Source organism: Mytilus edulis, chromosome 5 (genome assembly GCF_963676685.1).
Source record: "Mytilus edulis chromosome 5, xbMytEdul2.2, whole genome shotgun sequence".
NCBI classification, from domain to species: domain Eukaryota; kingdom Metazoa; phylum Mollusca; class Bivalvia; order Mytilida; family Mytilidae; genus Mytilus; species Mytilus edulis.
The window spans coordinates 27,771,683-27,784,500 of NC_092348.1; the positions used below are offsets into that span (position 1 = coordinate 27,771,683).

Genomic DNA, 12,818 nt, shown 5'->3' on the forward strand with positions numbered 1-12,818 from the left:
AATTTTTCAATCACTATTTTATGATATATTTCTTTTTGTTTTTAGGTTTGCATATTAGTAGTCCAAGTGAATTAGACATAGTTCTGAGTCGTGTGTGGTTTTTTTTTTATTGAATTAGAAGGTAAGTCTACATAAGTTATATTTAACTTAAGTTTAAAAAGATGACTCCACTTTCACTCTATATTTAAAACCCGCATACTAATTTAAACAGCATTTGCTCTGCTTGAATGTTAATTTGCCCCTTCCCCGTCATTTCCCAGTGATGGATCCAGGAATTTTCATAAGTGGGGGCCCACTGACTGACCTAAGAGGGGGCCCGCTCCAGTCATGCTTCAGTGATTCCTTATATAAGCAACCAAATTTTTTCCCAAAAAGGGGGGGCTGGGCCCCCCCTCTAAATCCGCCTCTGTTTCCCTTTTAAATTTGCGCAAAAGTCATACTTTCAGTCCATTTCGTTAACGGCTGATTTGTGATTTTACCATCTTAACTGCAATTTTCATATTGAACACATTTGACCATTCAGTATGAGTTCCCAAGTTTTTGACTTATATGAAGGAGGCTTTAGGTCATGTTTTCCTAAACACCTTATTGCTATTTGTCTGTCTGGATTGTTATACCCATAAAATCAGATAGTGATGAATATGCAAGTTTTCAACAATCCCAGAAAATACACTTTATTGCTATTTAGTCCAATCTGGCAAAACCAGTCACATGTAAAACTTCCTGTTTGGGTCATGCGGCTGAAAATAGAGGTTTTTCAGTAGAGAGCTGAGGGAGGAAAAACTTTAGAAAGCGATTATCAAGAAACTTTAATATAGTATGATCCACTTTTTTCGAAATTAAATTGAAGTAAAAATTATTTTGTTTTAAGTATTTACGGTAAGTTAAAAGGGTTTTCATTAAAAAGTATTGTGCATGGTGAATTGTTTCAACGGCCCCCAGATAGCTTCAACTGGATGAAAAAGTTGTGTAATGTTAGAACTTATCCGGTATGGAATAAATAGCGATTAGGTGTATTGACATCCACGGAAAAAAATAGGAAGTAAGGTGCATGTACACATGTATCTCCCCTTTAGGTTTTGATAAATATTGGATATGACATTAAGAAGTTATAAAACTGTATTCTTTGAATATGTTTCTAGTTAATACTATAGAAAATAAACCGGATTCCAGCTGCTTGGTTGATTAACAGCAACGCGAATAAAAAAAACCACCTGTATCCATCCATATACCAATACAAAGCGTATGTCAAACAGCTCAGTGAATAGTCACGGTCAGCCGAGTTAGTTGATCCAGATTCGAATTGAAATTTTTATGAAAAGAAATTAGCCAGTTGAAATAAATTCCATTGATGGAATTATGAATTGAATAGTTATTTTTACATATCATGTAAAGGAGAGTAAAGTTATTGTGTATTTCGTTAGACGTCTTACGTCAGAGTAAATATTTAAGTTTCGACATTACATTTGAAAATACTCCTGAGGTTTAGTATAAAATAAATGTAAATACAATTTCAATATGTTTACCCGAGTGTTTACCATGGAAAACAGCTTGTTTTAGTGAGAAAAGTACATTCATAGATTTTTGATGGTTTCAAATGTGGTTATTTTTCTTGATGCAAACATTTTATGCATATTCGGACTAATTAAACAATTATACAGTATTTTGTGAACGGACCTGTATAGAAAATGGAACTCAAAGAGGGAATGTGAAACTAACGAATGGAAAAACTAAACATCTAGTTATTTCACACGGACAGAAAATGACAAAGACGCTAACTTTATAATAGAATATAATTATATATTTTATTTCATGATGAACATCTTTTCTTGATTTTTATTACACGAGACGGCCATGCAGACTTTCATTCTTTTTTCTCACTTCAACTCAAGACCTTCTTTACAAAGTAGAATAACAGCTTTACGTTCGACCTGGTAATGGACTAATACGTCCGAAGCGAAGCTGTACGTTGCGTATGATGCGTGTTTAACGAACTGTTCTTTCCTGGTATAGAACACAATCGACTGACGTCAAAGATAAATATTCCCATTTTTTTTCACAAGCTCAGAATGTTAAGGTATAAGATAGAAGAAGGAACATTCATACATCAGGACTGGTTTTATTTATGGTGTGTAATACTATGCCTTCTCTGTTTCTATTTGATGTGACGTCATTCGTTATTTGAATCACCATGACAACAGCGCAAATTACAGCAACGATCTAAAATGAAATTTCAAATAAATAATGCATTTTAAAATGTAACACACTTATTATTCAAATACTAACTTATGAAAATAATAAGTATATTGCCACATACTAAAAGTCAAGTGACAAATATGACATGCACCCAAGACGATCGAGTCAAAAGTAGAAATTACTTTCAAAATTGAAAGCATATACTAAAATAGTTGAGTATCTAATTATAGTCTTTTCTTTTTGTAGGTGTTTGTTTCTTAAGGTTGGCGTGTTGGTGTCTGGTAGAATATAATCAAAGGGAAATAAGTCATATGTTTAACTACTTTTTCTTGTTCGATTGACTGTACTTCATTAACTTATATTCGTTTATATAACGAATACAAATAGTTCATTTCCAAAGCATTTAAGTGTATATTGTAGAAAATACGCGCAGTTTATATTTTCTCAAAATACTTGACTTGGTTTTTCTCTGACTTGAATCAAATTTTTCTGTAATATCAAATACGTGTCCATTTTACTGCCTGAAAGACAAGTACATTATATACTGAACGACTTTAAAAACGCAACACTCATTTTGTTGATTTTTTTACCAAATGTTGTTTGATTCTCTTACAACTACTTTTCATGCTTACCATACTTCTTTCTCTTTACAAAAAATCAAAATCTGACTTACCAGTGGTTATTGAACATACGAATTTTTGAAGTCGCACGAATTTTTTAAAGCGACATTTGGGACCCATGAAAGATTTTTTTGCTTTGTGGAACAGTTCTTTCAATTCTTTGCCACACTTCAATTAGTTAAAAAAATGTTGCATCTCCATATTGCCAAGACTGAGAAATAAAAAAAACTGAATCAGTCCTTAAGAATACTGCGAACAGGAAAACATAAACATGCTGCACCCATACTGTATGACTTCAAAAACTCGTCTTACTGTCTTTCCGACAACGATACAAGTAGACAAGATTTATTGCTGGCCATCAATGAACAGATTAACGTGTAGTGACAATAAAACGTCAACAGAATTTGATTACGTAACGTCATTTTCCAGACAAGTTTACGGCCGCAACGTCAACTGCTAATCAAATTGCCGAATGCCATTACGTACAGATGCATTCCATAAATGTTTCCCATCAATTGAATTGCCAAAGAATCGACTGAAGGAAAACCTTTAAAGCCCTCAAGTTCCAATTAATTGGTTGAACAAATGCAAAATCAGAAGGTGTAAAACAGAACCAAAAACATGTCAGACAGAATTTGTTGACCATCCTGACAATCATTTTGGCGCGTTTGTAACAGGCAGTCATCGCTTTTGACGGTGACACATTCATTCAAAAATAACAAAAACATAATATAGTGTTGCGTTTCTAAAGTCGGTCAGTATATGTTCATGTTTTTGTTAAGGAGTGCGGGTTTTTTTCTCTCGCTGTATTAAAAACTCATTGCTGAACTTCGGCCGTTTTCTGCCCTTTTGTATGGTTGATGTCTGTTTGACACATTCCCAATTTCCATACTCAATTTTACAGTACTTATGAATTTAAGTTCCAAATTGCTATCTTACCTCTACTAGTAATATTATTGTACATATTGATATGAAAGTTGAACTGTATGTAGTTAATATCTTTTCTATAGCCGTATAACATCCCTATAAAATATTAAATATATTTGCAAGAGCTTTTGGCAAATTAGATTACATAATACATCGCAAAAAAAAAAAGTTTTCATTTAAATAACTAAATACGAACCACCAAATCTTTCTATGTGTAGAACTAAACGTCATTCATAACTACACATATTTAAATGTAAGTTTAGAGGTATTTGGTTCTATTAGAAAATAGTAATTCTTAAAGTAAATACTATATATACTCGATTTTTTTTAAGAACAATTAACACATATTTCTATTCAGTAACAAATCAGGTGGAGGAGCTACACACACATTTGATATTTGTGGGAAAACATTTAAAAGAGGGACGAAAGATACCAAAGGGACAGTCAAACTCATAAATCTAAAACATACTGACAACGCCATGGCTAAAAATGAAAAAGGACAAACAAACAACAGCACACATGGCACAACATAAAAAACTAAAGAATAAACAACACGAACCCCACCAAAAAACTAGGGGGTGATCTCAGGTGCTCCGGAAGGGTAAGCAAATCCTGCTCCACATGTGTCACCCATCGTGTTGCTTATGTGATAACAAATCCGGTAAAAAGTCTAATTCGGTAGGTCACATTCATGAAAGGGAAGGGGATTGTAGTTAAGACGTAAGGAACACATCCGATATCATTTGTGAAACGGTTATTCCATAACGGTCAACCAACTCGTGATAAATTTGTTATTCATGCGGGAGAACTTTCCGTTGTGAATTTTCCTCAAGGTTCGGTATTTTTTATGGTTTTACTTTATACTCATCGTCTCTGTTATATTATATTTTAAATATATACTTACTGTTTCAATGTAAGAATTTGAACTTGTTGGTGTGATGGTACAGTTTGTACCATACAGTGATGACGCAGTATCAATGGTTGCTTCTTTACAACACCAGCCAGGTATGACGTCAGTACCACGTGTCGCTGATGCCCAAGTTGATGTTGAAAAATCGTCAACAGAAGATTGTGTATTTACTCCACAGCAATCAAACTGGAAATATACAAAAAATATGATATAGCTATATCTGTTTTGCTTTCTTCATTTTTTTAAATAATGATAACTATTACTGTCCGCTGTGACAGTCGCGCTTATGAAAAAAGCGAAGAACATAAAAAGATGTAAAATCTGGTAAAACTAAACCCTATGTTAATCAAAGAAATAACTGGAAAACCACCGTCATATTGGTACAAACTTTTGGAAGACCAGCAGGGGCGGATCCAGCCATTTTAAAAGGGGGGGGGGGGTTCCTAACCCAGGACAAAGGGGGGGGGGTTCCAATTACATATCCCCATTCAAATGCATTGATCTTCCAAAAAAAGGGAGGTTCCAACCCCCGGAACCCCCCCCCCCCCCCCCCCCTCTCTCTGGATCCGCGCCTGACCAGATTTGTAAATTTAAAGAAGGGTAGACTATTCAAAATGGCGACTTAGATTTCTTTAAGATGTTTTAGTATATGGACATGGATAGAGACTGCATATTACAATTTAACAATTTCAATTCAATTCAAAGTTTTATTGCCATATAAACTATACAGTTTGTACGGGGCGCCGAATGGGACTTTTGTGGTTTTGTACTCAAAATTCAATTTTGTACGGACAAAAGTGACTTTTGTTCAACAAAAATAAGTTCAGTTTAACAAAATTTGTATCATACTACAAATTTAAAATTTTGTCATACAAAATTATCTATCAGCGGACAAAAGTCACTTTTGTCATGACAAAATTCATTTTTGTTACACAGACTTGAATTTTGTTACCTAATTTGAAAATTGGGCGACAAAAGTCAATTTTGTATTCAAATTAGTTTAGTTTGGTTTCTGTGAACTAATTTGCATACAAAATCGACTTTTGTTACACAAAATTGACAAAAATGAATTTTGTCTCAACAAAATTGACAAAATTGACTTTTGTCTCAACAAAATTGACAAAATTGAATTTTGTCTCAACAAAATTGACAAAATTGACTTTTGTCTCAACAAAATTGACAAAATTGACTTTTGTCTCAACAAAATTGACAAAATTGACTTTTGTGACACAAAATTGACTTTTGTTCCAACAAAATTGACAAAATTGACTTTTGTCTCAATAAAATTGAATTTTGTCTCAACAAATGTCTCAACAAAATTGATTTTTGTCTCACGAAAGTCAATTTTGTCGTCACAAAAATGAATTTTGTCGTCACAAAAATGAATTTTGTCGTCACAAAATTGACTTTTGTCTCAACAAAATTAACAAAATTGACTTTTGTCTCAACAAAATTAACAAAATTATTAACAAAATTGACTTTTGTCTCAACAAAATTAACAAAATTGACTTTTGTCTCAACAAAATTAACAAAATTGACTTTCAAAATTAACAAAATTGACTTTTGTCTCAACAAAATTAACAAAATTGACTTTTGTCTCAACAAAATTAACAAAATTGACTTTTGTCTCAACAAAATTGATTTTTGTCTCAACAAAATTGACAGAATTGACATTTGTCTCAACAAAATTAACAAAATTGACTTTTGTCTCAACAAAATTGACAAAATTGAATTTTGTCTCACAAAATTGAATTTTGTCTCACAAAAGTCAATTTTGTCTCACAAAAGTCAATTTTGTCTCACAAAAGTCAATTTTGTCTCACAAAAGTTAATTTTGTCTCACAAAAGTCAATTTTGTCTCACAAAATTGAATCTTACCTCACACAATTGACTTTTGTGATTTAATTTCCATATCAGGTAACAAAAGTCAATTTTGTATGCAAATTATGTTTATATTTGCATACCTTTTAGACAAAATTGACTTTTGTCATGACAAATATGAATTTTGTCTACAAAAATGAATTTTGTCATGACAAAAACGAATTTTGTCTACACAAATGAATTTTGTCATCACAAAATTGAAGTTCTCACAAAACAAGTCTGTAGCACATAGTTTTGTAAGACAAAAATGATTTTGTTATGACAGAATTGAATTTTGTACAAAACCAAAAGAGTCCCATTCGGCGCCCCGTAGTTTGTGACATATAACAACAACAAAAACAAATAAAGACAATAACTAAGTAACTCAATATATATACACAAATTCAGGTAAATATTAAAGGGTCCCCTGTCCTCAGTTCCATTGACTTTTTTTTTATAAAGGATCCTAGTTTATTCACTTGTGTTGGTGTTGATGGTTTAATTATATAACTTTGTCATTGTCAGTGAGATTAGCAAATGAATTACTTTCTCTGTTAATGCAATTAAAATATGTTAATCTTATATTTGAATTATGAGATCAATTTATTAAGAAATGTTTCTCATCATCTACTACTTTGCAATTTTTGCAAAGTCTCTCTTCGCGAGGAATTTTAAAATGCCTTCCTTATTCAATTAATAATGAATGGTCACTGATTCTAAGTTTTGTAATTAATTTTCTAAATTCAAAGTTTGGGTTAGAGAGGTAAGGTTTGATCAATAGATTTGGCTCAAGTCCTTTATAAAAATTTAATTTACTTTTATCATCAATAGATTTCAACTTATCCATCAATAGGTTGTTGTAGTATGAGTTTATTTGGGGTTTAATATAGCTTTAATATTTTTTAATTGTTTTAAATCATTATTTAACAATGAAATAGTGATGCAAACGTTAAAAACGTCAATAATGTAATTCAAATAGATAGGAAATACGAAACAAAAATTTGAAAACAAAACTGATAAAGAAAATTTTAGCTAACCGAGTCCCTGTGTTGTTGATGCCCTCCATGTAAGTACTGTCAAGCTTACAACTTGTAGATAATGATAATGAACAGTATTTCTCCTGAGATGTGACTGCTTTGCAATCAATAAAGTGATAGTAAACAGATTCTAAATATCCATTAACAACGCAATTAGACGACGGAACTTGAATGCTGTTCTTGTTATCTTTCTTGACAAAACTGTTTTTTTTTTCTGTAGATGACAATTAAAATCTAAATTGATAAATAAAGTAATGCTTACCAGCAGATAAATAAAGTTACGCTTACCAGAAGAAAAACAAAGTTCCATGCAATCGTTAGAATATCGTCTGTATTTCCTTCATAATCGTTTAGCAGTTTCAACAATGTACTCTTTATTGTTTCATTCAACTGTGAAATAAATATAGATTTCACATCAAACTAGTCATCCAACCGATTGTATTTAACTTATCAAAACCATAATGATAGTTCACTTCGCAGAAAGAAATTGACATGATACACAGCTACTTTTGCATAGTTACTATTTCTGTACTAAAAATATGTACTACTGGAAATTTATTTTTAATATTTAGTACTATTTCTTTACTTTAAAATTATTGTAATATTTAGGTACTGGTATTTTACAGTACTTGATTTGTACTAAATATTTCGGTACAGAAATAATACAATACTCCATGTTTGAAAACCATAATTTTAAGAGATTTGAAATAGAAAGACTTTCAAAATGCTGAAAATGTGATGGTATACTAGTAACCGAAAATCTGTAGTACCTAAATTTGAAGTACAAATTAATTACTGTAAAAAAACAGGTACCTAAATATTACAATAATTTTAAAGTAACAAAATAGTACTGAATATTGAAAGTAAATTTCCAGTACTACAGATTTTTAGTACAGAAATAGTACCTATGCAAAAGTAGCTGTGTAGCCCAATTCTAGTTTAACTTCGTAGTAATATTTAGCTCATTTTAAAATATACAGAGCCCATCTTCTACAATCAGTTTATCAGTTTTGTAGTAATATTAAACTCACTTTACAATTAGAGCTTTTCTGGATTTACCTTCATCAGAAACGCACAAAGCCAAACATATGAAAGCCAAGAATGTATAAGAACCGAAACAGTTTAAGATGATTTCAGCTTTCCAATTGTGAACTTTCAATTTCTAAGTAGCAACATTCCAGCAGCACCTGCATACCTTGTATATATCCCCCAACTGGTACGACATTCCCGTGCTTGCATTTCATATCATGATTTTTTTGATAGAGGGTTGTTGCTCACAAGGAAGCTATTAAATCAAGAGTTCCAAATGGTGAAGTTGAAATCCTCTCTTCGTAAATTTTACGGACGCCATCACGAGTTGGTTGAGTGACCGTTATGTAATAACCGTTTTCCAAATGATATCGGATATGTTCCTTACGTCGTAACTACAATCCCCTTCCCTTCATGAATATGACCTACCGAATTAGACTATTTACCGGATTTGTTATCTCATTAACAACACGACGGGTGCCACATGTGGAGCAGGGTCTGCTTACCCTTCCGGAGCACTCTTACTCTTCCGGAGCACTTGAGATCACCCCTAGTTTTTGGTGGGGTTCGTGTTGTTTATTCTTTAGTTTTCTATGTTGTGTCATGTGTACTATTGTTTGTCTGTTTGTCCTTTTCATTTACTGCCATGGCGTTGTCAGTTTATTTTCGATTTATGAGTTTGACTGTCCGTCTGGTATCTTTCGTCCCTCTTTTAAGAGCTATATTACCCCCCCCCCCCCAAAAAAAAAAATAAAATAAAAAAAATAGCCAAATTTATTGTAGGTCAACTTTGTCTTAGGGGTTATAAACCTTGTAATGGCACTGTGACTATCAATGTGTCTGTACATACCTCTTTCTTTAAATCAGTCCATGCTTTCAGCACAAATATCTCAGCTGCACCAATAAGGATCACTCCTACTCCATACTAAAAAAACAAAATTAAAATACTTATATCAAAGATTATTCTTATATTTAGGATAGATGATTACAAGAAAATTTGTCGGGTTTCAGTGGTGGAACAGGAACTACTGAATGCACATATTCAGAATGTTTTACAGTTGTTTTGTTCAATCTTTTGTTTTTAATGAAGTACTCTTTTGTATTTATTTGCTGCAACGCCTTTCTGGTCAAGGCTTCCTTTGACTTATGACTTGTGCACTCTTTGATAGTTTCCTTTTATAACCCTTTTTTTGAAGTGTAGAGGTTAATATCACTTCCATTTTCACTGAACTAGTACAAAGGAGTAAGTTCGGTAAGGTTCTCGGCTGACTAGAGCGAATTCCAGTTAAGGGTAATTTTTGGCACCAATTATAAAGTTCAATGCTACAAGATAAAAATGTTGACTTAAGGACATGTGAGAAAGTTGTATAGAACAATGTTTGTCATAGTTTTATTCTAAAGCGTTGATTTTTACATCCCAGTTAGGTCAAAATATGGGATTTTGGCGAAATTTGCCAAAATCGGCAGGATTTCAGCCAAATTTAAGATCAGCAATCATGGAGCGCAGACGTATTTAAATTAGTCATGTAAAATTTCAAATACAAACATTATTGCAAAAGATCGTTTTGTCAACGTATGTGCTCTATGTTTCATGTCCAAAATTCAATGGAAATTTACCCATTTTCATTGTTTTTTTCGTGGAAAATCAAAATGAGTATTATTTGTGACGTCATGAAAAACGCAGGAACGTAAATTTGCAACGAAAAGAATAATTTCCTATCTAGTCACTGTATTAGCTATTATTCATTGTGAAATGGTAAATAAATCCCAATTTAAAATTTTTGCGAAAAAGAGGGGGCCATTGTAAGGCCTTATTGAACCTACTCTTTTTTATTAAGGGGCCAGCTACAGCCCGCCTCTGATTGCGGGATTTTTTTTCCTGTATGGAAGTCTGATTGGCAGCCTTCAGCTGTTATCTGGTATATGATCGGGATGTTGTCTGTTATACAAATTCCCTATTTCCGTTCTCAATTTTATTCGACAAGTCAACCATTGTTCTCATGGTTAAAACAAGTAAATACATTTGAAAAACACACATGCAATTATATGTTAATATGATTTAAGTCACTTACAATTATTAATAATACTCGGTTTTTACAACAGGCTCCGAATCCACCAATCGCAGATAAGGTAAAGGCTATTATCCCAATGATTATCACAAGTATAGCTATTGCCTCCAGCAAATCTCCCATTGTAAAACCAGGACCAATTCCTATCTCATTCAGTAGTGGTAAAACTTTATCATTTACAGTCTCACTTTTCTCTCGTAACATACCACCAGCAATAATTAAACCGAGTCCTAGTAGCTAAAAAGGAGGGCATGTTCCAATTAACGTATTAAAATATAATATCTCCGAAAGTTCAAGTAACAATGCATTTGACACTCAGTGTTATGGTTCTCAATATTGCTTAGTTACAGAATGTTTCTTTTTGAGATTATTTTCCTACGATTATTTAGCTTTATCAAGAGAGAAAATGCATCATTTATTTCATACCTTTCAGACGTACCGACTACTCGAGTTTCTGGATCGATCTGTCATTTATAACTGCCAATGTCTCTTGGAAAAGCAACGGAAACGCAGTTCCTTTGGTATAATTTGGTTGTTCAAAGTGTTTGACGGGAATTTGTCTCTTAATAGTTCGACAATGGCATCCCTTTTTTTCAGTTTAAAAGACATTCCAAAGTCTATTTTTATTATTTTCATAGATGAAGTTAAAAAGAACAGGTTCCACTAACATTCTAACTGAATCCTGTATATAAATAACTTAATTCATAGTTGGCTTCCAAATATAAACGATTTGATTTGATCGTACATAAATTTAAACAAGATCAATTATATAAACACTAAATGGGTTTTACAATTGTCATCAGATTGAATTTACAGCTCTAAGAAAGAAATGTAAGCGCTTCGGTGATTTCATAGTTTAAATACTAGTACTAGTATACATTTTTTGCATAATATATGTTTATAGCTTATGAAAATTTATAGATTGGTAAAATAGGGTTTTAATTAGTTATATCTGTAATTTCGGCCTTTAGGCTATACTTTCTTCGGTTTAACGTTTCAAGCTTTGTATGTGTAGTGTACCAGATTTTAATATGGTGTCTTGATAACACCCTGTATGAAAAGTTATAATATTTTCAGGTGCTACCTGTTTTTATGAATTTTGCAGTCAAAATACTTGTTTTGTTAATCACAGTTCTGACGTGTTTTCCGCACCTTAAATAGTAATATATGTTTTACATAACATTATCTTTACATTTGTAGCCTATTTCTATTGTTTTGCATACTAGATTAAACCAAGTTTTTTCCATTCCTGTTCGTAAGAAAAATGCACTTGATATTCTAGACCATGAATTGTCTCTCTTATTTTGTAAGGTTGACATACGATTGGTGATTGTTTAATTGTTGGTGTCATACGTGTGTAACGCAAATTTCAGCACGTGTGGCTATATCGTGGCGGCCAGTTTTTATTGGTTTTGGATTGTCTAGAAAGAACTACTATATCAAACAATTGAAAACAACATGTGTAATAATTGTATGCGTCCGAAGCGTTTTTCTGGATTTACCTTCATCAGGAACGCTCAAAGCCAAACTTTTGAAATCCGAGGATGTATAAGTACCGAAACCGTTGAAGAGCTATATGACAAAAATACCTAAATAAGATAGCCAAATTAATCTAAAGCCAGCTTTGCCTGAGGGAGTTGAAACCTTGGTTTCTTAATACTTTCAAAATTTATAAACGGACAATTTTAGAAAAGTTTATTAATCATGTCAGTACTGAAGTACTGACTACTAAGCTGATGATACCATCGGGGAATGACAGTCCACCAGCAGAGGTATCGACCCAGTTATGTAAAAAAAATCACCTTCGACAGGAGAACTGTCAATCCAAGTCAATAAAGATCGAAGTTGAACAAACCTGCTACGAGCAGGTTTTGAAAGTAAAATATCAGTATTGTTAAACTACTGATTGCTGTAGGTGAATTACTCAGATTGCTCGGCCATATAGAATATAGAAATGAATCGTTAATTACAACTTACAACAAATGTAATATTGAGAACGATCAGAAACACCATTCCAGCTGTACCAAAGATATTCATGATGAGGATCTAACTAATTCCTATTATATAAAGGCTTCGAATTTTTCTTCTACGTCCATTCAATGTTATCTGAAATTGAAATGCAAGTATTATCAACTCACTGTGTATTGTATATATTTTTATAAAGGAATTA

The 12,818-nt window shown here is 32.5% G+C and overlaps 1 protein-coding gene across 1 annotated transcript; it reads right to left on the reverse strand.

Annotated features, from left to right (window-relative positions):
• Positions 1 to 1,792: 1,792 nt before the first annotated feature.
• On the reverse strand, positions 1,793 to 12,761 carry LOC139522347 (tetraspanin-18-like). Its single transcript, XM_071315878.1, has 7 exons — positions 12,626 to 12,761; positions 10,652 to 10,885; positions 9,430 to 9,504; positions 7,839 to 7,940; positions 4,648 to 4,839; positions 3,756 to 3,839; positions 1,793 to 2,220 (listed from the first exon to the last, which is right to left on the reverse strand). Exons 1-7 carry the CDS (start codon positions 12,683 to 12,685, stop codon positions 2,101 to 2,103), a joined length of 867 nt encoding a protein of 288 aa, XP_071171979.1. The 5' UTR covers positions 12,686 to 12,761; the 3' UTR covers positions 1,793 to 2,100.
• Positions 12,762 to 12,818: the final 57 nt, after the last annotated feature.

Excerpts from the sequence above, each read along its gene's own strand:
- LOC139522347 (XM_071315878.1), bottom strand. The coding sequence starts at position 12,685 with ATGAATATCTTTGGTACAGCTGGAATGGTGTTTCTGATCGTTCTCAAT. Across the intron at positions 9,505-10,651 it reads ACCGAGTATTATTAATAATT|TATGGAGTAGGAGTGATCCT; the intron begins GTAAGTGACTTA and ends TTGTTTTTTTAG. Across the intron at positions 4,840-7,838 it reads GGAACTTTGTTTTTCTTCTG|TTTGATTGCTGTGGAGTAAA; the intron begins GTAAGCGTAACT and ends GTATATTTCCAG.